The sequence below is a fragment of the Trachemys scripta genome, chromosome 7 (genome assembly GCF_013100865.1).
Source record: "Trachemys scripta elegans isolate TJP31775 chromosome 7, CAS_Tse_1.0, whole genome shotgun sequence".
Classification (NCBI taxonomy): Eukaryota; Metazoa; Chordata; order Testudines; family Emydidae; genus Trachemys; species Trachemys scripta.
In genome coordinates this window covers 46,219,154-46,245,640 of record NC_048304.1, presented here as the reverse complement: position 1 = coordinate 46,245,640, position 26,487 = coordinate 46,219,154, and the positions used below count along the sequence as shown (strand labels likewise).

The following is a 26,487-nucleotide window of genomic DNA, read 5'->3' as shown; positions in this document are numbered from 1 at the left end:
TACAGTCAAACTGGCCAGAAGAATGGATACCTGCAGCCATATTTATATATTTATATCTAACTCAGAGTGAGGAAAACGAGTTATTGTGGTAATTCTAGCATCTCTCCAATCCGCTATGATCCTTCTTAGATCAGAAGAGAAAGAGAGTTTGATGATCTCAGCCAAGCACCTAAACAAACAGCTGGGCTCCTTTCAAAACTGTCATACAACATGGCACAAATCAGCATTATCACTTTTTACAGAGTAACAACTTTAACTCTGCACAAGACCTGGACTACATTAGAAAACTTGTTTAAGACTAAGCTTTAGGACTGATCTGGACGTTTGTACAATGACTGCTCATGCTATGTCTACTGTTAGTCAATGCTCTGAGTCACCCACTTTCCTGAGAACTGCACTTCTCACACAAAAAACACCATACATTGATATTTTGATGTATGCATCACAAAACTGCCAGTTGCTGAATTCATCTATCAAAATTCCTCATGACAAGAGTGAGAGGAGGTAGTTCAGACATTTTTCACCAAGCTTTGTATTCTTTGAATTCACATTCTTCCACATGTGATGAAAGGCAAACAAGAGGTTGATATTGTCCTACCTGATCTGCTTGCCCTCTCGAACATCATACAAAGAAAAGAAGACATCTGTGTCCTCCCCAATAGTATTATAGGTGAAGCTCTTTAGACTGACGAAGAAGTGGTGGGGCACTGGCATACGGCAAGCTTCCCCATGACGCTGACGAATCGTATCCACCTGATTTTTAAAAATCAAAAACAAGTATTATTTTTTTCACAAATAAGGGGCACATAACTCACATGGCAGAGTCATAACTCAGTTCTTCCTTCTCCATGGAGTAGAAGTTTAGCCTCATGAATTAGGTGCTACATCAGAGACATATGGCAGATGTGTTTTCAGTTTTCCTAGTTTTAACTTATATATTTGTTTTTCATTGCAGTGGATTTGGAAACAGAGAAAAGATGATGTGTGGTGTTACCAATCTGAAATCAATTTATCTAACCATCAAACAGACTACATCTATTCTGTTTCTCAGCCAGTGCTCCTGATTCCAGAAAATACAATTCTTCTTGTTGAGTCACACTGTTAGCAGGTATTAGAATTCTGAAAAAAAATGCTTCAGAAACTGCTTCTTGCTGACTTTTTATAATAGTTGCAGCTCATTAACCATCCTGGAGATGAGAGATGTGGAACTGGCTATGTGAGATTAGGGGGAAGGAGGGATTTGGGGTCTAAAATAGAGAGGTCTCTGTTAGGAAAGTCTAGGAACAATTTAGGGAGAAAGCTTAGGCTGGGGATGGTGGTGGTTATCCTTTATTATTGATATTTGAGTAATCAAAAGAGCCAAATCCCAAGAAGGGTGTACATTTGGGCCTAATACCAGTTACATCATTTATACCAGTGGAAAGCACATGTAAAATACTACCATTCTGATTTGATAGTGTTTTATTTCTATTTTGCACTGGTGTAAATAAAAACACTATGTGCAGGTCAACAATGAATTTGAACCAATTCTGTTCAGAATGAGCTGGGAATGTATTTCCTTACAGGGACAATGTTAAGATTTTAGTTTTCAAATTTGCCCTATCTTTAAAGTTACAATCTAAATGTAAAAATTGTACAATAAATCAAGGTATAACAGGGTGCATTCACAACCTACAATACCTGTTAGAAGCCCCAGTCATTTAAAGCTGGAAATGTTGGGAAGTACCATTCCGATTCCAGAGATTCTGTGACCAAGCAGGAACTAGGTGACAGTAAGGCTAATTAAAAGGCAGCTTTTTAGGGGAAAGGGTGTGGGGATGGAGAGGAGAGAGACCTGTAGTTGTTACTTGTGGGTGACTCCATGACAGAAGCCCTGTTAAGAGTAGCAGCTTGAGTTGAGGTAAAGGAGGCTTAGACATAGGCTGGAGAGGGACCCAGGGGAAGGATGAATGATCCTTTGAGATCTTTGGATGAAAGACTCTATATATGTATCAGTCAGTCAGCAATTTGCATTATTTCTTTACATTCAGATACATTATCACAGACTTCAAAGAAAAAAAGACATCATGGTAGGGTTCTGTAGCCATCTTACCTGTGTTGTGCTTTGCTGGACGCTGTGCCTACTTGATAAATGCTGTGGAGGAAAAAAGAATAAAAATATAAATTATTATATGAGAAACATTTGTATTCACTTTATACAGCATTGGACCACTATTTTTAAAAATTAATTTTCAACCTAAAATTCTCCTGTCGGTACTCTCTTCTATGTATTCCTCTAATTGTTACTGTGTCCTTTATCATAAACATACTAGACATTTCTGAGATCACAGCAAACTGATTTTTCAGTTTATTTTCATAATTCAGAATGATTTTCTTTTATTTGTGTTATTCATTAAGACATACACCAATACCACTAGCTTTTTCTGACAAACCTTTTATACTTAACCGAGATAATTTAAGGGTGGTGTTGCCTTAACTTTGAATGTAAAAGGCTCTTACAGACTTGATAGCATTTAAAATTGTCTTTGTATTTAATTTAAAAAGGCCCTTTTTCATTTTCTTACATTGAGTACTTTAAGGTATCCAAATGCAGGAGTACCCTACTGTTATTAATCCCCATCTACTATGTGTTACCCTAAGGATAGATACAGTTGTTTAATCCTCCACAGAGATGGAAGCCTAGAAAGAAGGTGATTTTGTTTGATACTTTCCATGTTCAAATTTTGCACAGATCTGGATTGTGTGATACAAAATGAAATTCCAGTAAACATTTGAAGACATTTTCACTAATCTCAAATAGTCAACACCTGTACAAAACCATTTGTAGTAAGAGCAACATCTCAGAGGATGATCCTGTTTTTTCATGCTAAAGGGTAATATTATAATCAGAAAATGGACTGCAAGTCTCTAACTGTGCCTGTTTAATCTCCAGAGGAGAGATTTAAATATTAATCTAAATCTAAACTGAGGTTTCAGAGTTTTGTTTTTTTAATGTCTTGTTAATGATTTTGCCATGCCTCATTATGTACATTCATTTTAACTTTAGTATTTAAAACATGAAATATCTTGTCAACATGATCAACAGAATAGCTTATGTCCTTCCCCCTCTCTTCTTACTCTATCCTTTTCAGACATGTCTAAGACTTTGTTGTTCTGACAAACCCGAACACACTACCTAGCAGAACCTGCATGATTTGTTGTCAAAATGGCAGCAGTTGCAGGAACAGAAATTCAACAAACCAAGAGCTTCAGCAACAGCATCTCCAAATCATAGCATTCTTATGGGCCTTGCAGTCAGAAAAAATGAATAAAAACAGAGGAAAAAGGCCATTTTATTTATGGGATTGAAAGATATTCTATACAAAAGAATAAACTCTACAAGAGACTGAAATTAAATAATACAATTGGAGGTCAATGAATTTGCATTTTAACAGTAGTGGGCCACTGTATTGATGATCTGATAGGACACAGCAATGACCTACAAAAAAGTGGAAATGAGTAAGCCACTGCTGCATGCCTCAGATGCACTAAGAGGCACAAGAGGTTAAATCCATAAAGGGATTTAGTCACATAAGTGTCTGCTGGTAAAGTCCCCTTAAACCTGCCACTGGGAATGTGCACAGCAATCTCAGACCTTTGCCCATTTGGGATCCTCAATCCTCGAACTAGGCATTCTCTCTCCTATCTTGCTTGCAGGGCCTGATCTGGCAGGCATTCTCAGAGGTCGCCTAACAGTTCAGATCCCACACAAAACCTATCTAGAGGAGGAGGTGGTGATAGTGATGTTGCTTCCATCTTGTAATGTTTGGCCCAATGGTGAGAGCACTCCCCATGGACATGGGAGACCTGGGCTCAAATCCCACCCCGCCCGGATAGTCTAGGCTGGGTCTCTCTCCAGCTCTCCTGTAGAAGCCACTCTACTTTGTATAAATAATTAAATATTTATTGGGTCAGAGAAAGAGCAAGAATGACTCTTTAACCCTGTAGCGAGGGCATTCACCCAATACGTGAGAGACCTAAGTTTGAGTCCCTCTTCCAATCCTGTCCCACAACCCAGGAATGATTTACTACTGGGCTAAAAAGAGCAGCCCCACCACCTTCTTTTGCAAGAAAGGACTTAGGTGCCTAGCTGCAGGAGAAGGTTCATGTGAATCTCAAACAAAAATAGGCATTTCCCTCAGACCTGGACTTAGGCGCCTAACTTCCTTTGAGGGGCAGGACTTAGGTCATACCAGGGCTTAGGTCTTTAGCATTTCATATTAGTTAGTTTAGACAGCTCCCCACTCAACTTGCTGGCATTTGTGGATCCCATTCTTAGGTACTTAACTCTCCGCAGGAGTTATACAGGGTACCTGGTTCAGTGTTATAAATTCCATTAGATGGCAGGGTGACTAAAATTTAGGCACTGCAATGCTTAGACTAAGTCCCATTTTAGGATCTAGCCCAAGGCCTTTTGTCTTCTTTAACCACCAGAGAATTGCAGCAATAGCCTACTAATGCACACCCACTCCTATTTCTGACTCATCATAGCTTACTGCTACATTATAATGACTAATAGGGCTATTAGAGTATGGCTTATTAATCTTATACTTCATTATTTTTGAACACCCTTCCTAAAGTTTTGTGGGGTTTTTTATGCAATGTATCCTTCAACCATGAAAAATGATTGTTTCGATCCCCATGTTGAATATATTTATTGTTTGTTTATTTTTCTAACCCCCTCTCTTTTAAAAAGTTGTTCTCTGAACTGTTTGCATCCTCTTCCCCTCTTCCCACTCCATCTCTACCCCCAGAAGGAGGGAACAGGTGTTCTCAGTGAGTTTCAATGATGAGGTCTCAATGTGCCTATAAAGAGTTTGGTGTACGACTATGAAATCATCAAAAAAGCCCAAACAGCACATTACATTTGCATTTGACTAACACTATTCCTACTTATACACTACAAATATCTCTCCCCTCCATTACCCTCACAGATCACCATAGTACACAGATGACCTGCAAAAAATGACATGAAATGGAAGATGTCTAGAATTTGCCTCAAATCCATATTTGAGTCTCACTTCTATAAAACATTTTTAATCTTATGTTGTGGCTGTGATGGCGGCAAAGATGAGTTTTTTTGCCTCCCTCAGGGCATCTACAAAGCCCCAGTCAGTAGTGTTCTAGGTGATGAGCATCCACACTGTGTCTATTTGCATGCAAAGTCAAAATGCTTCACATTGTGGGGAATTTTTAATGTATACAAGCCATTTTCATTTTTATTATATATTTATAAATATTTTTAAAAAGCTTAGAGAGGTTTCCAGTTCTGTATAACAGCTGTATAAAAGCTGCCAAGCTCAACTCTCTTTGAACTCCCTACGTATCTTGCTGTTTTGACATCAAATGCTATGTTCATTGCAAGTCTATTTCTAGTTTCTCTCCACTTCAAAACTCCCTTCAAAACTAGTGTATTTGTGAGAAATCCTAATATATTACTTAGCTTAACTTAAAAATAAAATAGTTCAATTTAAAGACAAACAGCTAAGACATGGAAGAAACATGATCAGTAGCTCTGTCTTCTGCCCATCTACAGTACTCACCCTGTAGGCATTTCAGAATGATGCATAAATAAACGATCAATTAATCAAAACGAAGGCTAAACAAATGTTTAGAGGCTAGATTTAAACCCTTCTAAAGATCTGCAGATATCTCCAGAGATGTGTGTCCTGTTTATTTCTTTCCTGTGCCCATTTTTGCTAAATAACAGTGTCCCACTGTTACTTCTGTGCTGCTGGGCCTATACCACTGACCGATGTAGATTAAATCCAGCAGCAATTCCAACTACAAGCTGATTTACAGGAAGCCCTGTGGAACAGTTTCACAACTCAGAATACATTTCCCTTCAATATGATACAGGTTAAAAACAATTTATATACCAACAAATACTATTCAGCTTATACCATTTAAAAAAAAACATGCACATTTTCATATGGAAAGGGTCATTTGTTTTTCTTAAAAAACAACATCAATTTTAGATACATTTTGTTCATGTTAAGCCACATTGTTCAGCTTCGTAATCAGTAACCTGATTCACAAGGCCTAAGACAAAGTGATTCTGACAAGAGAGGAGATGAAAAAGAAAAGTCATTTACCTGTACAATAACTGGAGCTTATCTTAGATGTGTGGTTCCCTATCTGTAGTCTATTAGAAGCGTGCATGTACTCCATGTGCCCAAGACTGGAAGATTTCTTCTAGTAGACTCCATTGGTCCACAGCTGCACTCTTTCTCCTCCTTGAGCGCTGGACTGAGGGCATAAGTGGCAGTTGGACTGACTGCTTCTCTTGTTCCCTTTTTACTGCGAATAGCCATAGGCCAAGGCTCTGCAGTAGAAGGGAAGGAAGGTGGATAGTGCAATACAGATAGGGACCATGCATCTCAAAGAACTCCAGTTATTGTACAAGGTAAGTAACCTTTCTTCTTCAAGTGATGGTCCTTATGTGTATCCACTCATGGTGATTCACAAACAGTATTCATTGATGAGGGTAGGTTGGTCTGCATCTGCTCTACCACCAGTTGGAGGACTGCTCTGCTGAAGGATGCATCTACTGTAGAAGATCATGCAAGAGCATAATGGTTCACAAAGGTGTGAACAGAACTGCTCAACAGATCTCCAGAAGAGAGATATCTTGAAGTAAAGCAACGGATGCAGCCTGGGCTCTGGTCAAGTGGGCCCTCGTATCTTGTGGGAGATGGGCGGCCATTAACTCATAACAAAGGATGGTGCAACCCAAAATACATGTGGAAAGTCTCTGTGAAGAGATTGCTTGCCCTCTCATATGTACCATATAAGAGACAACAGTTCAGGAGATTTCCTGAAGGGTTTTGTCTTCTGTAGATAGAATGACAAGGGTCATCATGCATCCAGAGAGTGTAGTTTCTTGTCCTCTCTGGTGGCATGTAGTTTTGGATAGAAGACAGGTAAATGGATGACCTGCTTTAGATAAAATTACTTTGTGGATGAATTTGGGGGGTAACCTCAGGGAAATTTTGTCCTTATGGAAGACACTATAAGCTGGTACAGCCACAAAAGCTCCCAGTTCACCTACTCTTCTGGCTCAGGTGATTGCAATCAGCAAGGCAACCTTCACAGATAGATGAAATAAGAAACACAAGGCTAAGAGTTGAAATGGAGCTTTCATTAACACTTACAGGTCTTGGTGGACATACCATATCAGGGAAGGTTTCAGTATCAGGGGAAAGATTCTGTCCCTTCAGAAACAGTATTGTAGTAGGATGGGCAAAGACTGAATGGCTGTCCACCAGAGGGTGAAAGGCACTAATAGTTGCCAAGCATACCCACAAGGAGTTGAGAGATAGTCCTGACATGTTTAGAAGCAAGAGGTAATCCAGAATAGTAGAGATATCAGCATCTTCTGGGGGGTGATATTGGACAACAATGGCACCACACAGAAAATCTTTTCCATTTTGCAGTGTAATATTTCCTTGTGGAATCTTTTCTACTACTGCTAAGGATGGGTTGTACTGCCTCTAACCATGACTTTTCTAGGTCTGTCATCCATCCAAATATCATGCTGCTATATGGAAGGATTCCGAGGTCTGGTCTACACATCCACATCCCTGAGTACCGTAGCCATGCTGACATAATCCCTAGGCACAGCTAGGTCAATGGAAAAATGCTTCCATTAAACTAGCTAACGTCACTCAGGGAGGTGGTGTTCCTATAGCAAAGGGAAAAAACCTCCGCTGCTGTAGACTGTGTCTACATAATGGAGTTATGCCAGCATAGCTACGTTAACGTAACTATGCCACTATGGTCCCTGTAGATTTGACATGGCCTGAGTTGGAGTGTTTCATCTTGCCTTTGTCCTGAGTCAGTATGTCGGAGAGGAGCTGAATATGGATGCACAAGCACAAGGACTCAGGAACCAGAACTGCCTGGGCCACCCCTAGTTGCAATCTGGATCACCAGCGCTCTATCGTTTTTGATCTTCCTCAGAGCTTGAGTAAAGGTGGGATGGGTGAAAAAGGATACATCAGTTGTCCTAACTACTGAACTAGAAATGTGTCCCATCTGGAGTCATGGCCTGGAGCTACTCTGGAGCAGTAGGTTGGATATTTCTTGTTCTCTTGAGATGCAAAGAGATCCCCAAATGGGAATCTTCACTGATGTAAACTGCTCTTTGTATCGCCAAGTTCTGTAGTTCCCATTAGTGATGTCTGGAGAAGTATCTGCTGAAAGGTGCATGGCTAACAGGGTGATCTGGTGGTGAATGAACCAGTTCCAGAGAGTGACTATTTCTATGAAAAGAGAGGTTGACCTTTGCTCCCCCTTGTTAGTTCATATAATAAACTGTTGTCATGTTGTCTGATATGTCTTGAACATGCAAAGTCTGGATAAATGGTAGGAATTGTTTGCAGGCTTTGTGTACTGCATGCAGCTCCAGAAGGTTTATGTGCAATTGGGATTTTTGGTGAGTCCAGATATCCTGCACTACGTGTTCATCCAGAATGGCTCCCACCCTAGTAGGGTGGCATCTGTAATCAGTCTTTCTGTGGGTAGTGGAGGGATGAAGGGAACACCTATGCATACTATCTTCCTGTTCTCGCACCACGAGAGAGAAGCCAGAGCTCTGTGGGAGAGCGGCATCAGTTTGTGCAGACTGTGCTTGCTTAAATGCTCCGTAACCAAGCTTCTAGACATAGATGGCAAACTCTCACAAAAGGTGTCACATAGGTACACTTGGCCATGTGACCTAGGAGTAGCAGACATGATCAAACTGTCATCTGGGGGCTCAGCTGTAGCTGAGTGAGATCCCTGAAAACTTGGAATATATCCTCAAGTAGGTATGCTTTGGCATTCATTGAGTCTAGGGTCATCCCAATAAAGTCTGTAGTCTGTGTGGGAACTAAAATGGGCTTTTCTACATTTACTTGGAGCCTTCAGAAGAGTTAGAGATTCAGGACGGACAGAGTTGTTGCCCATTCTTCTTTATATGAATTCCCCCGTGATCAGTCATTGAAGAAGGGGAACACTGACAAGCCATGACAGTATCAATAGTACCTTCATATATAGTCTCACTACCACTGAAAGGCCTAAGAGGAGCACTCTCTGTTGATAATGATCTAGGCCCATGGTGAATCAGAGGAATCTCCTGCATACAGGGTGGATGTCTATGTGGAAATAAGTGTTCTTTAAATTGAGAGCTGTGAACTAATTTTTCTTGTCCAGTGAAAGGATTCCAGAAGCTAGGGTGATCATTCTGAACTGCAGATGGTAGATAAAGATATTCAGCTGTTTGAGATTTGGTATAGGCCTCCAGTCTCCTTTCTTCTTGGAGATGAGGAAATATCTTGAATAAAATCCTTTTTGTCTGTGCTGAGAAGTTACTGGTTTTAAAGCTCCCAAATGGATTAGGGAGTCTAATTCCTTGTCTGAGCAACCTCTCATGAGAAGGGTCTCTGGAGAGGGATGGGGAAGTGTTTTCTCGGGGTTGCGGGAAGGGAGAGGAATTATACTGTATAACCAGAGGAAATTATCTCCAGAACCAATCTGTCTGATGTAGGGAAGTGCCAAGCCTTGGAAAAATGAGCTAGGTGCTCATGAGATCCCAGCACCTCTACTGGGGCTGACCCCTGGTCTTGACAGGATAGTGAAGATCTCCCACTAATACTGGACCTGTGAGAGGAAAAGGGGGCTTTTATGTTGATGAGTGGTGCCATTGCTATGGGAGGTCTTATGCTTCAGATGATCGATGGTACTGGTGAGTGGCCAACTGACGTACTTCCTGACAGTACTGGTGATTCCGGATCCATGTAGACAGCAATGTCCTCCACGGCAGCATATATAACCCCTGAAACAAGAGTGGACCAGGCTTCTTTCCCTCAGCAGCACCAATGGTGCTGCCTTTACTGCTGTTCTATTTAGTACTGACGACTCCTTCTCTCTCCACATTGGTTCCAATGATGTAGGAGGCCTTGCCTTCACATTGGTACCAACAGTGTCCACTGCCTTCTTTCTCTCACTGATACCAAGGATGGCCCTGATTCTTTAGCTAAGGCCAGTTTTGAGATGCTCTTGCCTTTTGTTACCGGGAAACCAGCACAGTGCTCAATGTAAATTCCTGACACTCCCATACAGGGCATGGAATCTCACCCAATTTAGACAGTTTTGGAGAGGAGGTCCTCTTTTGGATGAGGACTTGGAGGGGTTCTCTCACATGTCTTTTGAGAGTGCTTGCTCTTACCCTCCTCATGCCTTTGTTTGGCTCTGCTCCAGTGATCCCTGGAGTCAGAGCTCACTATGCTCTGAGGAGTACTTGTGGCATTTTAGAGACTAACAAATTTATTTGAGCATAAGCTTTCGTGGGCTACAGCCCACTTCATCGGATGCATGTAGTGGAAAATACAGTAGGAAGATATATATATATACACAGAGAACATGAAACAATGGGTGTTACCATACACACTATACGGTGTATGGTAACAACTATTGTTTCATGTTCTCTCTTTGTGTGTGTATATCTATATCTATCTATATATCTATCTATCTTTCTACTGTATTTTCCACTACATGCATCCGATGAAGTGGGCTGTAGCCCACGAAAGCTTATGCTCAAATAAATTTGTTAGTCTCTAAGGTGCCACAAGTACTCCTGGTTTTTTTGCGGATACAGATTAACACAGCTGCTACTCTGAAACCTATGCTCGGAGGGACACTTCTTAGTGCTTCTGCCTGATGCATGGGGGGTCTGACAGGCCAGAATTGGACTAGGCCTCATAGCCTGTATTCATGAGTTTGATGGGTTCCGCTCAGAAAGGACCAGAGGAATATGGGCTTCTCCGTATCATAGAAGCACATGTCATGGTTGCTGCTGACTGGGAAAGCCCAGCCATGCAGCTCTTAAATCCTGGGATCCTGGACATACCAGGCACTGCATAAAGGTGAATGTTAAGGTGAGAGAAACCCTTAAGACTACTAAACTACACTAACTATAAAATTATCTAAAAATAGATTTTAAAAACTATTTACAGTTATCTACAAGTTTTGAATCAGAACGCTAGCTAACACTCTGGACACTGAAGAGATTCCACATCAAACCATGGGTGGTAGAAAGGAACTGAAAGGGACTCCACACTGTCACTTACGCCCTCAGTTCAGAAAACAGCAGGTGCAGACCAACTGACACGACTAGAAAATGTCTTCTGGTCTCAGACACATGGAGTGCATGCGCACCTTGAGTGGAATACACATAGGGACCATCACTGGAAGAAGAACAATGAAATGCCATACAGTAACTCCTCACTTAACGTCGTCCTGGTTAACCTTTCATTATTAGGTCGCTGATGTATTAGAGAACATACTCCTTTAAAGTTCTGCAATGTTCCCTTATAATGTTGTTTGGCTTCCCCCACTCGACCTTCCTGGCATTCCAGCTGGGGAGCGGGCAAGCTCCCACGCCCCGACCCCACTCCCTGGCAGGAGCACTGGGAGAAGAGGGGGGGCACGGAACAGGGCAAGCCCTTACCCCGACCCTGCTACACCTCTGCCTCAACCAAGCTTCGCAATCATCATTGGTGAGTAGAGTATTAAATTGTTTGTTTAAAATTATGTAAAACTTATACTGTATATGTATATTGTGTCTTTTGGCAAAAAAAAAAAATTGCCTGGAACCTAACTCCCCCTATTTACATTAATTCTTATGGGGAAATTGGATTCGCTTAACATCTTTTCGTTTAAAGTTGCATTTTTCAAGAACTTAACTAGGACATTAAGTGAGGAGTTACTGTACATAAGCTGCAAAGACATGCATACTCAGATAGGACACTTAAAACTAAATAAAAGCCACATCATACAAAAACATTTAAATCCACACATTTTGCTAATGAAATTAATGTAATGATCAGGGTTTATATAACATGCCTTCATTTCACACTATTTATAGATGGAAAAGACCGATTAAGTACTCTGATCTGTTTTTTTGCCAGTACAATACCGTTCCCTGTTGTACTATTTTCCAATTCTGTAAATGTGGAAAACAATAAGGATCCCATGAATACATAGGTGCTGGAACTAGGGGTGCTTCCGCACTCTCTGGATTGAAGTGATTTCCATCATATAAAGGGTTTACAGTTTGGTCCAGTGGTTCTCAGCACCCCCACTATACAAATTGTTCCAGCACCCCTGCATGAATACTCTCGGAAGACTATTCCACAGACTAAGAAATCTTATTGCAGGGCTTGACAAGCCAATTAAAGCTTTGTTGTTGACAAGTATGAAACTTTCCCTGATAAGGGATTCTCATCAGTTTCTGCAGAATCTATCTTTTTATTTAAACAAAAATTAAGTTTTTTGCCTTTTAGGTTGTGGAGATAGCCTCCCAAATGTGAACTGAACATCTATAACCTGAGACACTAGTGTGCTGGAGCAAGGCCACTCAAATGCCACTGTACCAGAACACTCAAGTGTTGGATTTTTAACCTAGAAAACTCCCACTGGAACTTTCACATAGTAACTAAATCAATGTCTCTGCCAGAACAATAGAACCTTAGTTACATTAATCAATTTAAACGTTCATTATGTCACAAATATTCAAATTAAGAAAGATACTTTGAATCAAGTGCAAGGAAATCAAGCAAGTCATAAAGTTAAAATGTGTATTAGGTGTTTTCTGGGTCATGCAAGGTTTGATATGAAGCCTGTACTAATACCTTTTAATACAGGGCAAATTGAGAAGTTAATAGTAAAAACCAGTGCTGCAGAATGGAAAGCTTCAATATTTCCCATGCATAGAGAAATGGACTTACAAACTATGACTACACTTTGAAAATGGTGACATACACAAATCTTTACAGATTTTAAGTTTTTGAAAACATATGGTCTCTATTTCTTTCCATGTATGAACAACTATCTACTGTTACATGATGAAATCTCTGTACGAAACTTCTAATTGACAATGTGTTAATTCATAGAATGCTCAATGGACTATCCCCTCTTCTTCTTTGCTTCTTGCTTTCTTCTCTTCCTGCTGCCAATTCATTCCTTCTTTCTGGGAACTGATCCTCTATTGGTTGGTCTAATTATATATTTTTATAGTTCTAAAATCTAAATCTAAGTAAATCTAAAAGCCATTGAAAACTTTGAATTGGGAAATAAAAATATTTGCCTGAGATGGCTTATCCCTGGCACCCATAAAAATAGTTATGACAAACAATTACTATTTTCTTTGGAATGCACTAGATTGCATTTTAGGTATTTTCAAATATTTTACTGAGGTGAGGGGGTCCCCTGACAGAAAATATCTTTTGCTTTGTGTTTGTATAGCACCTAGTACAATGATGTCCTGGTCCATGACTAGGGCTTCTAGATGCTACAGTAATACAAATAATAAATAATAGTAATATCTTCACCCACAAATTACACAAACAGTTCCTGATATTACAGCTTAGCAAAGGGATATTATTTAGGGGTTCTCCCTTCCAGACCTACTGTTCAACTTGTCATCCTTGGACTAAGGTTGGACCCCACTATTTAGGATATTAACATTTGAGAAGCTTAATTCTCTTATCAGTCACTTTATTTGGGAAGATGGGTATTAAAATGTTGTGATCCTAGAGACAGGGGAGAACTAGGGTCCCCTTATTTTAAATTGTGTTATTGAGTCTACAACTCAGTACTTCCATAGTCACCAAACAGTTATTTAGGCCTGTGAAATTGTAGTTTTACTTCATTGTATGTATCAGTGTATCAATGCCTAAAAATGCTGAAAGTCTGAACTCCTTGAAATGAAGGAATTTTTATAAAACAAATACCTAAGTTCAACATTCTACTATATTATCAATCTATTTTATATCATACTATACCAGGGTGGGCAAACTATGGCCCATGGGCTGGATCTGGCCCGCAAGCTGTTTTAAGCCGGCCTGCAAGCTCTCACTGGGGAGCAGGGTCTGGTGCTTGCCCCGCTCCAGTACTCCAGCTGGGGTGCTGGGTTGGGGGCCGCACCACATGGCTCAGCCCCACTCTGGTGCTCCGGCCAGGGTGCTGGGTCGGGAGCTGCTCCATGCAGCTCCCAGAAGTCGCAGCATAGCCCCACTCCGGCTCCTACATGCTCCAATGGCCCCCCTCCGGCCATTCCAGTGAGATGCCTGCGGATGGGATGCCAATGGGATGCCTGCAGATGGGGCAGCAGGCAGAGCCACCTGGCTGTGCCTCTGCATAGGAGCCAGAGAAGGGACATGCCACTGCTTCTGGGAGTTGTTTGAGGTAAGCGCCGCCCAGAACCTGCACCCCTGAGCCTTTCCCCATGCCCCAACCCCCTGCCCCAGCCCTGATCCCCCTCCCACTCTCCAACCCCCTCGATCCCAGCCTGGAGGACCCTCCTGCACCCCAAAACTCTCATCCCCAGCCCCATCCCAGAGCCTGCACCTCCAGCTGGAACCTGCACCCCTTCCCGCACCCTTGCCCCAGCCCTGATCCCCCTCCCGCCCTCCAAAGCCCTTGGTCCCAGCCCAGATCACCCTCCTACGCCCCAAACTCCTCATCCCCAGCCCCACCCCAGAGTCTGCACCCCCAACCAGAGCCCTCACCCCCTCCCGCACCCCAACCCCAATTTTGTGAGCATTCATGGCCCGCCATACAATTTCTATTCCCCGATGTGGCCCTCAGGCCAAAAAGTTTGCTCACCCCTATACTATACTATCAGGAAAAGACTATAAACATTTCCAGTTAAATGCACAGTATTTTTGTTTAGTTTAGTTTAGTTTAGCGATATTGCCTCCATCCTTAATTATGTTCATGATGAAATGGTTTTGTTTAAATTAATGTATTCCATAGTCCCTCATATCCAGCCACTCTGTGAGTTCAAGTACTTGTGATACGCATCATCTTACTTAGGCAAACAGGTATACTTTTAATGTGAGTCCCTTATTAAAAAATTGACAGCTGATCTGTCACCAAATTCATTATAACATCTCTGTGGTCTTTTGTGAAAACAAAGAATAGAAATTTGCAATTTCATCAAATAGTAGTTCTCCTGAATGTACTGGACACATGCACAAATTCTTGATGCACTCCATGCTCCAAAAGGTATATTTACTGAAGGAGGCCTAATGCTAATCAACTCTATATCTTGCTACCAGTGTGATTTTACAACATCCAAAGAATGTTAACGATTAGTATTTGTATCTAGTGTTTGATGAATACTGTTGCTGATTATTTGGTATTCAATTAAATGGTAAAAAAGTGGTTCTGTCCAATCCACAGCACCTATTAAACAAAATTAATGCCTGCTTAAGATAATTTCAGGGAGTTGTAATCTTTTGTATGCTCTCAACTGATTAAGGACAGTCTGAGAGAAACCCATGACATATTCAACAAGACTAACAATGACATGTGATTTTACATTCCCAAAGTAGGATTTTATTTATCTGTAGAAGGCTATAGAGGTCAACCTGTTTTCCAGTCAGACCATGTTGTTATCGGTCAGTATGGCATTCTGAAACTTCTGCCTGGTGCATGGGGCTTTAAAGTGAGAAAAACAACAATTTGTGAGCAAGATACTAACAAACTGGGTGTTATGACAGATCTTGTAGTACTTCCTCACCTTATAGAACACTAGCAGGTCTTATTGCCACAGCATATTAATGGCAGATTTCTCTATATAATATCTGAAGCATAAATGAATAAAAATGAGAAAATGAATGAGTGGATAGGAATTGCTGCTAGTTCTGGAGCACTGACATGAGAATGGCAGAGACTGTTGGATTGTAATGTTATTGCTATAGCTACATCTGATTGTTTTGTCTCTCTCTTCATGAAGTCCTAAAAGCCTTAAATTCAGTAGCTCCTCTACTGATATGCTATGTCTCCTCTGTAGCTGGAGGTGTAATTTCCATATTTGTGCTAGCTGCCCAGAGTACAAGCCCATCTGAAAACCTAAGTATGTACTCGGGATGGCTAGCCCATCCCACTACCAGTGCAGCGGTGGCTACTGTGCAATTGTTAGCACGCTAGCTCAATGAGAGCTAACACAGCTATGTCTACCTAAACTGGAAATTACACTTCCAGCTCCAGTATAGACATACCCTAGTGCTTTTTCCACTGCACCCAGATAAATGTGTCAAGCAAACAGATTAAACTGCAGCTGGGCTGAAATCACATTCTAAGCCACTAGTTAGGTTTCGAAACCAATGCCAAGTTATTATTGATTCTCCAGAACTGATTTGTTTACCCTATTTATATTTACTAGAGCTATTCAACATTCTTCTCTTTCCCTGCCCCTCTTTCTCTCCATTTTGCCAAATTTGTAGAAAATTATGTCCTTTGAACAAGAAAATATAGGTTGTTTTAACTAACAAGAAGTCAGAGTAATAAAGACAAATAAAGACAGTAACTACCAGAATAATCAATGAGTTAAAGAGATAAAAGAAATGCCAAATTTAAACTACAATGTAGTCAATGAATCAAGAAAATAAAGGGAAAGAATAAATTTAACACAGCTAGTATAATAAAACCTCAAAAAAAGGCCTCTTTTCCTATTGAAAAGTAGAATTTGATAAATCAAGCATGTTGTGGTACGTATATGCCTAGTCTAGTGATCACACAGAGAAAAACACTTATTATAGACCACTCTCAGGAAAGAACCCTGACATCACCATTGACCTGATTTTTCATTTTTTAAAAAGTTCAGATTGAAAATAATAAGACTCAGTGATACTGGAAGCTTTATAGAGTGATATGTAACAAACACAGAAATACCCATCTTTCATAGCATCAGCAAAGGACTAGCACCAATCGCTCCCCTTCTCCCTGACCAATATTAGTAATGTTGGAAACAATAAAAAAAGATTTAGTCCCCCCCACAACAAGCAACATAAATAAGGAAAGGAAAATCTCTTCCCCATGCTTATACACAAACAAAGGACTTTCACCTGAGGTTTCTTACCATTTTATAAAGATCTGAGATGCTGATCTGATCTGAATCCACCACCTCAAAGTCCTTCCGAGGAACTAGATCCAGGCCCAAATGTCTATGAAAGTGAAAGGCAGATGGAACAACTGTTAGTACATCTATCTACTCTATATGCACACACAGGAACAATGACACTTGAACCCCTAAGGTGCATGCTATCCTTCAAATACTGCTGGTTTTCAACACAGATAATCCTTTTAAATATAAAAATAAATAACAAAAACAAACAAAAACATAGGGTCAAGCTCCTCATATGGTGTAAATTAGCTGGCTCCACTAACTTCAATGGAGCTACCCCAATGTACATCAGCTGAGGATCTGGGCCACTATGTTGATGCAATGGGATGGGTGAGTTCATTTCACAAAAGTTGGGAAATTTAGAGTTAAGGTTCCCACCCATACAATTTCAGCAGGTTCTTTTGTTACATGATTGAACAACAGAGCAACAAAAAACGTTCATGTATGTATATATATTTTTAAAATAGTATTCAATTCAATTTACTTATGCAGTCCAACTGGAGGAGGACTAGAGAAAAAACTTACTTTCTTTCCATTTTAAGGTCTGATTTGCCAACTAGTATATCACATTGTTTCAGTATTGTGTAATCTTTTAATAAAAGGCATACGTTCAAGGAAACAGCATAGGATGCTTTGGGAAATTCACTCTGAACATCATGACTTTTGTGCAACTAAAACCCAACCTTAACACTGAGTAATTTATTTATTTTGCAAAATAGGGTCCAGTGGTATAAATCGGTTGAAAATCTGTCTTATTTGGCCAGCTGAGTCCCCTAGAGTGTAAGGCATTTCTGCGCACAGCTAAGGAAGCAGCATTGCTATGCTTTAGCAATCAGCAGCAACCAGAATGGTCTGCTGGGGCATTTGGCTATGAGGCACAAAACTCACTCCCAATGAATCAGGCAGGACTCAATAGATTTTTTTTTAATGGTTCTAAATGATCTACTCACAGAAGCACTGTACAGCCCTCTTTCATTTATACCATTGGAAGACAGTTGTTAAAAAGTGCTATAATTTTTATAAAACTACTGCAGGTAAGCAAACTACAATTTTCAAACCCTCATATCTTTGCCAAATACAATTAGATTTACACCAAGACATTGAAGGCAATCTTCCTTCCGAGGTATTCCCTATCAAATGTCAATTTCTACCCTAAGCACACTTTGGAGCTAATCATGTTAAAAACGGTGGCACAATTTATTTATGCTTTTTAGGAAATGTATATCTTTCACCACTGTCTTCATTCTCAAAAATGGCTAACCTATTTTTGCTGAAACTTACCAAATATATTTCACCTTTGTACAGGCCAAAAGATGAAAAATGCTGACCTTCATTAGCAACTGAAAATGGGAGTTTATAATAGAACGGTTTAGGCAATCTTAAAATGTGCTGTCACTAGAGTGCCAGATATAATAAAAGATATAGCGTTTATATTTTAATTATAATATGCATTGATGTCAGCATGTAGAAACTATGGTGATTAGTGTTGGGACGGTACCAAATTATTATTGTGAACTGTTGTGTTTGATATGAATCAATGTGGTGAACATGAGTTTGGTATGGCTGTGTACATCTAAATTTGCTAGAGGATTCTGAGAGCAGGATTTTCTTAGCATCAGATAGTTGGTATGGAAATTTACTGAAAGTGCTGGAATTGGTTAATCAGAGACTCTATCTGTATGTGTGTTTCAACATGGAACTTTGAAATATATCAGCCGATGGCCAGCTCAGAAAAGTAAATATGTAGAAGACACAGGAGTTTGGTACAGGCTTACCTGAGTCAAAATGACCCTTTAGGATAGCACCACACCAAGAGCTCAAATGAATGATTAATGAGAGGGTAAACGTCAACTGATCTTTGGACTCTGTCCATTTTGCAGTCTCTTCTAAAATATTAATTTAAAAAAAAACAGTAATGGAACACCCAACAAGGCATATTTCTGCGACATGTTACTCCTTTGAGAACAAGAGGTATAAATGCTAAGCAGAGTTAGTTAGTTCCCCAATTAACATCTGAAGAGGTCTGTGACGCTGTGAGGTAGAGAGTCTCAGGGTAGCCAACACCCTGCTATGAGTGACTTTTGTAGACTTTTGAACCAGAGGGCCTTGGGGTAACCAATACCCTGCTTCAGGGGACATTTGACAGACCAAGTACCTGAAAGGGGAAGAGAAGAGAAGAAAAGAAGTCTCCATCTAGAACCGGTAGCTATATCTGCTTTGTTTGCCAATCAGGATACTGTGTAAGGCCAACATAATTACTGAGGGTTTACGTTTGGGGAATTGAGGCGTATTAGGGTACATCTACACTACAGGGGGGAGTCGATTTAAGATACGCAAATTCAGCTACGTGAATAGCGTAGCTGAATTCGACGTATCGCAGCCGACTTACCCCGCTGTGAGGACGGCGGCAAAATCGACTTCTGCGGCTTTCTGTCGACGGCGCTTACTCCCACCTCCGCTGGTGGAGTAAGAGCGTCGATTCGGGGATCGATTGTCGCGTCCCAATGGGACGCGATAAATCGATCCCCGAGAGGTCGATTTCTACACGCCGATTCAGGCGGGTAGTGTAGACCTAGCCTTAGGAAGATGTATTATATAACCTTTTACTGCTTGTGTGATTCTTTCTCAAATAAACCGCTGTGCATTGCGCAAACTGAATGTGAATTTTCATTCGTACAGGTAATAATCTGCCCAGCTGTGGGCTATTAAAGATCCGTTTCAACAATTAGCACCATATAAATATCATAGATTAGAAAGTTTTCCTGAATCTAAAAGGCTTCCCCTAAAACGATAATGCATACACATGTTAAAATTTATAAGAAGTAATCCCTCCCAAACATGTGGATCTCAGGTGACAAAAAATAAACAGATGCTTTCTAACAGTATTATCAAAAGAACAGAATACATAGAACTACCCTTTATGTGTAGTTACAGACTACCATTACAGCATTACAGGAAAGGGTGCCAAAGCTGATCACCGTTTAAAACTGTTCCATTCTCATGATTTCAACTCTCTTTGGAACTGCCAACTCAAACAGTGGCAGGATGTTATTCAGTATGTGACAAAGATGCTATCCTCTAGTTAATAACATTTGACACAACAGCCATAATAGCACTCTGAAACTATTACCTTTCAAACTTATTTGGCACTCTAAATTTAGTAAATTCTTCTAACACCACGGATTTCCAATTACAGGATTCTCATCCTCTAATACTATGGAAATCCTGCACAGTACCTACTCCCATTAAACTGGTACCTGTATGCAATGCCACAGTAACTGAATTAAATCTTTTTCTACTAGCTCTTAAGAACCTAACATGTTCTTATCGGTAATGCAGGCTGAAGTTCAATCCATATTATGTAAAATGTTTAGCTGGGTTGATAAAACCTGCTCTGTCACATGACACAATGCTTAAAATGCCAGAGACCATCAAGAGCCCATTCACACTAAAGCTTCCACTGTTGCTAGCAGTGATGGCCCTGAGGCAGATTAATCAACAGAAGGAAATTTTTTGGAAAAAAAGAATTAGATGACATGGAGCTCCATTTATTGGGCAGTTCCCTCTGCATAGGACTTTCTCTTTCTACTTTTGCCTCATAGTCTGATTACTCTTTGAAGCAGTTCTGCAAGTAAGTCACTTAGGAAAAATTCCTGAGATGACAAACAGCTTCTCTGAATGACATCAGTGTTGGACAAAGTCAGTATTGAATTGGCAGGAGTTTGTGCAAGTCTCTTTTTCCATGGAGCCAGATTTTGGACCCTGTAAAGAGAATCTTAGTGTTCTCTGAAAACAATATTCAAATCGCTGGCCCTTTTCCTTGCAAAAATTAGCTCAAAAACAAACTGACGTAAAGCAGTGCTAAACAATTGCTAAGACTGAATGGGATTATGCAGCTGGGCTTCATCTTCTGATTTAGTTGGGGTTGGTCCTGCTTTGAAGAGGGGGTTGGACTAGATGACTTCCCGAGGTCTTTTCCAACTCTAATTTTCTATGATTCTGCAGTAGGAGGTTGAGTGGGAATGTAAAAACCCATCCGCAAAAGATTTTATTAAAACACAAGTCTGTTAAGTTTGCGTTATATTTCAAGATATGACCTCAATAACAATCCCCACAATCTTTGTGGATTCATAGATTCCAAGGCCAGAAGGGACCATTAGATTATTTAGTCTGACCTCCTGTAAAACACAAATCATAGAATTTCATCCAGTTATCCCTATATTGAGCCTAATAACGTGCGTTTGACTAAAGCCAAAAAGGCACCCCACACTGGTGTAAAGACAATAAGAGATGGGGAATCTACCACTTCCCCTGGTTGGTTTTTCCTCACTGTTAAAAACTTGTACCTTATTTCTAATTTCAATTTATCTGGCTTTAACCTCCAGTTATTGATTTTTATTATGTTAGATTAAAGCGACCTTTAGTACCCAGTACATTCTCACCATGAAGCTACTTAGATACACATCTTAAATTGGCCTATAAAAAGTGGTATTTGTTAGTTCAGATAAAACAAAGTACAAAGATTTCTCAGAGACACAGAAGATAAAGAGGTAATTTGAATAACTAAGAGTTATGCAGTGACTTATAAAAATTAATAAAACTTTAAAAGTAATAGGTTGCTTAGCTGGAAGCCATCTTAGAATGGGTATTATGTAATAGGACAGTTTATTAGGGAAGCGTGAATTGAATTATTAATTTGCCAAATCATGTAAATATCAGCAATGTTTGGTGACCCAAATATTTTAGAATATTTTTGTTTGATGTTTGCGCTAGTCAAACATTCAGCCATACGAGAGTGGTAGGACATAGCTAAGAGAGCTGATAGCAACTAGTTTGGCAACTAGATTGGCAGCTCAATATTCAAGCAATACAAATATTAGTCAACTATAATTGAAAATATATGGCTCCCAGAAACAACGAGGAGTTAGGGGAATGAAGAAGGTAGAAGGCTGTCTGTGTTCCAACACAGAAGATGGTCAAGGGATGTGAGGTAGGGAAACAGCAAAAATGGAATAACGGTCACTGAAGAGTTTGAAGCAAGAAAGAGAAAGCAGAAGAAGAAATAGGAAGGTAATGGGAACCATCAATAAATGAAGATTGGGGGTGGGAGAGTTGGTGTCAAAGGGAGTATAGAGAAACTGTATCAAGTAGGATAGGGGAAGATAGATTCAGAAGGAGCTACAGAGAAATCAGCTTCAGGCAGAGAAGGAAAACAGCTGCAGCAGAAGGGAGAAAACAGGGGCTGTCGGGAAATCTATGTAGTGGAGAAACTGCCTCAGTGGAAGCCAGAGCTGATTGGGGGATCAGATTTATGTATTGTTTAAAATGAATAAGTAATTACATATTTTAAGTAAGCATCACAAGATGTATGGCATCAAATGAGGGTCAATTTCTACACAAAGCAAATTCACTACGTATGTGTTTACCAGGACAACTGGGGGCTCAGGGAGAGCGAAGACAGTAACTGTCACGAAGATACAAAAAGTACTTTAAAAACTAGAATGTATATTATTTCAAGACCTGCACAAAACATCTTAAAAGCATATAAATATACATTATCCCATTGGTTGACATGAGAGTTAAGACAAAAAAAGAAGGAATGAAAATGGAAGGTTTTAGGAGGAAATGAAAAGTATGATATGGAATGCACAGTCCGAGGGGTGGGAAACAGGGGCCAGGGAGCAAGTACCAAGTGAGAACCAAAAAATAAAGACACCAGGACCTCTTTGATGAAGCGTTCCTCACACAGGCTTCTCTGGAGTGAGGATGTCTTGCAACATGTCCCAGAATACAGAGAAATTGCTTAGTTTGGCTCTTCAGAATCCTTTCTATCTTACTACTTAGTACTTTTAACCATGAATGGCATTTTATAAACATAAAACTAATTCACACAATGCTGTTATGAGGCAAGATTGTAGTATGATTATCCTCCCTTGTACAAATAAATAAATTCAGACAGAGAGGGCAAGTCCTCTCTGCAGTTAAACCTCTGGGCAATTAAACCCACAGAGAAAGTTAATGTTTGTGGCAGGATTAAAACTTGGGAGTTCTTGGTTCCCAATTATCTGCTTAGGTCACATTACTCTTCATTAACTATACAATATTACTCATTTCAATATTCAGTAAGTGCTAGTATTGCAACGGCCAGTGGGTAAAATAATTTTCGTATAAGTGAAGAGCAGGGAAAGGCCATGAATTTCAAAGCAGGGTTTAATTTCACTCAGACCACAGTGTAAAAGACTATACCTTTCCTTAGCAATTCTCGCTGAATTGCAACTGTTGGCCATTTGTGCTCTTTCTAGTTGTTTCCAGCTATTTACTGCTATGATTGGAGTGATTTAAAAAAATAATTGTAATGCATTTTATAAGGAAAAATAACCTTTTACTGTCAAGTAACGCAAGCCTGTGGAGCAATCTTTAATTCCTATGGTCCCATTTCAAGTCCCATATTACTGATGGCTCCTCCTTCCCTACTCTGTTTCTAAGTATAAGGAATAACACTCCTATATTTAAAGTATAAGAAAGTAAGTATCTCTCAGCATTATAATGGGGGGAGTGATTGTACTCAGAAGTGTGGCTGCACTGAGTCCATCACCTAAACAGATGCCTAATTCATAATCAGAAGGGGTGAGGAGCATCTGGTTTTCTAAATGAATGTCATTTCTATCTCCTTTTCTGAGGCCGACTAGTTACCACCTCTCTCTGCATAGTCCTTTTTATATTTATGGCCAGACTGCTCCCTTAGTTAAACCTTTGACCTTTCCCAGAGTGCAGGAAAAGGCCGGAGAGAAGCTTCCGCCTGACCTGTCCCACTCCCCTTTAACTGATAGAAAGACACAGATTTCTGCAACAAATTGGGAATTATGATGCCATGTTAATTGATTACAAAAACATTTGATAAACTTTGACTTTACAGAAATAATTTAACTGTGCATCTAAATATTAAAAAAGAGACTGCAATTATTTCTGTGCACTGGAGCAGAAGCACAGCATTCCCATGGCGCTCAGGAGCTCTTTTCCTTCCCTTCTTTTGCTGCTCCTCAGCTGCAAAGGATTCCTTACGATGAAATGGAGCTTCATATGGGAAAAATCTAACTTTGGTTAAACACTGTATTTAGTAAATATTTTAAAACTTAGTTTTGACTTTTAAATGCAGGAGTAAAGAACTTTTCAATGTTAAGCCTACCTTTCACTTTAAATACTAATTTATTTAAAAAATCAGATGAATTATAGATTTGATTTTTTTTAATGTTTGGTTCCTGTTGTGCAAAAGCCTTTGCTGCTATATACAAAATATGAGATATTTCCAATATTGTTGCAATCTTCTCAATCCACAGCAGATTTCCCATTGATGTCAGTGAGAAGTTTTCAGAGAGATCCAGTTTTTATGTAGGTTTCAGAGTAGTAGCCGTGTTAGTCTGTTTCCGCAAAAAGAAGAACAGGAGTACTTGTGGCACCTTAGAGACTAACAAATTTATTAGAGTCTTTATGTTGTAGCCTAACTTTAATTTATTCAGTCCCTTACTATCACATTCAGCATCACTCAGTGAGAAAATCTGCTCCCCTTTAGGTCACCACTACTTCTGCCCTCTATCTTATTTCCTTAACCTTCTTTCTATGTTTTTCTCTCCCTTTTCCCTTACATTTGAAAGTCTCCGTTGTTCTTCATTTTGTATTCCTTCCATGCAGCAATTCCTAATTCCCAACTCCTTGAGGGGTCTTCTTCCACACCTTTTCCTGTTCCATTTGCTAGAATGACCAGCAGTGAAATAGTTAATGTTGACATTGATGTGTCATCATTGGGCTTTAGTGCTGACATTTCAAGGGAAGTGAGACAGTTCACACCCCAAGGAAATTGTATCTGACTATCTGCAGACTCAGGTAGACATCATTGTGTAAGTTTACACTTGATTCATATTTGGGAGGTGTTCCTTGAAACCACGAGCCCTAGGAACTTGCTTTTTTGTAAAAAAAAAAAAAAAAAAAAAGATGAAAGTTGAGATTCTGGAGAATCTAACTACGTCATGCAGGCCAAAAAAACGGTTACCTCCCTCTCGTGACTCTTGTACTTCGAGATGTGTTGCTCATGTCCATTCCAAGTAGGTGTGTGCATGCCACGTGCAATCGTAGGAAGATTTTTCCCTAGCGGTACCTGTCAGGCCAGCTGTGGAGCCCCCTGGAGTTGCGCCTCCATGCCAGTGCATATAGGTCCCTGCCGGTGCGCTGCCTTTCCAGTTCCTTCTTGCCGGATACTCCGACAGAGGGGAGGCGGGTGAGTATTGGACATGAGCAACACATCTCGAAGAACAACACTTACAAGAGGTAGGTAACTGTTTTTTCTTCTTTGAGTGCTTGCTTGTGTCAATTCCAAATAGGTGAATCTCAAGCCTTACCTAGCAGGTGGGGTCGGAGTTTATGGAATTGCTGATTGTAGCACCGCTCTGCCGAAAGCTGCATCATCTCTGGCCTGCTGTGTAATGGTGTAATGTGAACTAAAGGTATGGATCAATGACTACGTCTCTGTCCTATAGATGCCCTGGATAGGAACCAGGGTGGATAAAAATCAATTATGTTTTTAAAAAAAAAAATCAAAAAAATTTGATTTTTATTTAAATTGGATTTTTTTGATAAAATGCTGTTTGAGGGGAAAAAAAACTATCTAAAGATCGTTTTAATTAAAATACATTATAGCTCAAAGATATCTCATCATGGAATAGGAATTATAAATTCTAATTCTATAGTATGAGACAATATATTCATGTAATGTTTAAGAAAAGTTTTGTAAATAAATTCCAATAGTTCATAGATTAGGGATCCAATCTTATGAGGTTCTAGGGGCTTCTGTACAGATTATTTAGGTCAGTGGTTCCCAAACTTGTTCTGCTGCTTGTGTACCTGCTGCGTCCACAGGTTCGGCCGATCGTGGCTCCCAGGGGCCACGGTTCACTGCTCTGCTTCTAGCAGCTCCCATTGGCCCGGAACAGCGAACCGCGGCCACTGGGAGCCGCGATCGGTCGAACCTGCGGACGCGGCAGGTACACAAACCGGCCCGGCCCGCCAGGGGCTTTCCCTGCACAAGTGGTGGAACAAGTTTGGGAACCACTGATTTAGATTAATATTTCTATATACCCAATGGGACTCAGTGCTCAGTCTAGAAGATACCATCAGAGATGCTTAGTTTTGCAGTTCTCAAACTGTGGATTTTTGTCTCCAGAGATAACATGCTTGTTAACAGCAAAAAATATTTTAAAATAAATAAATATATAGAGGTGAGAAATAACAGACCTCAACCCTATTGTCCCTCTGCAAATTTGTGTACACAGAGTCAATCCCTTACCTCTCTTTAAAAGTGCAAAGTTTCAAAAAGTTCAATGAATAGAAGATTATTGGGGGCAGAATAGATCTGGACAAAGAGAAGAAGTCTGGAGATAAATGGGAGAAGGGAGGGACAGGCAGTAGAAACAAAAGTGAAACTGTTTGAGCAGCATATTCCA

General features: G+C 40.1%; 1 protein-coding gene across 1 annotated transcript in view; it reads right to left on the bottom strand.

The window, feature by feature from the left end:
- The window catches only part of DOCK3 (dedicator of cytokinesis 3), a 335,434-nt gene that overhangs the window by 292,329 nt on the left and 16,618 nt on the right, over positions 1–26,487 (bottom strand). The window contains exons 2-4 of the mRNA XM_034775725.1: positions 16,949–17,033; positions 2,093–2,134; positions 599–753 (exon numbers count right to left, since the gene is read on the bottom strand). Of these exons, the coding sequence (XP_034631616.1) occupies positions 599–753; positions 2,093–2,134; positions 16,949–17,033 (282 nt within the window). The remainder of the gene's footprint in view (positions 1–598; positions 754–2,092; positions 2,135–16,948; positions 17,034–26,487) is intronic.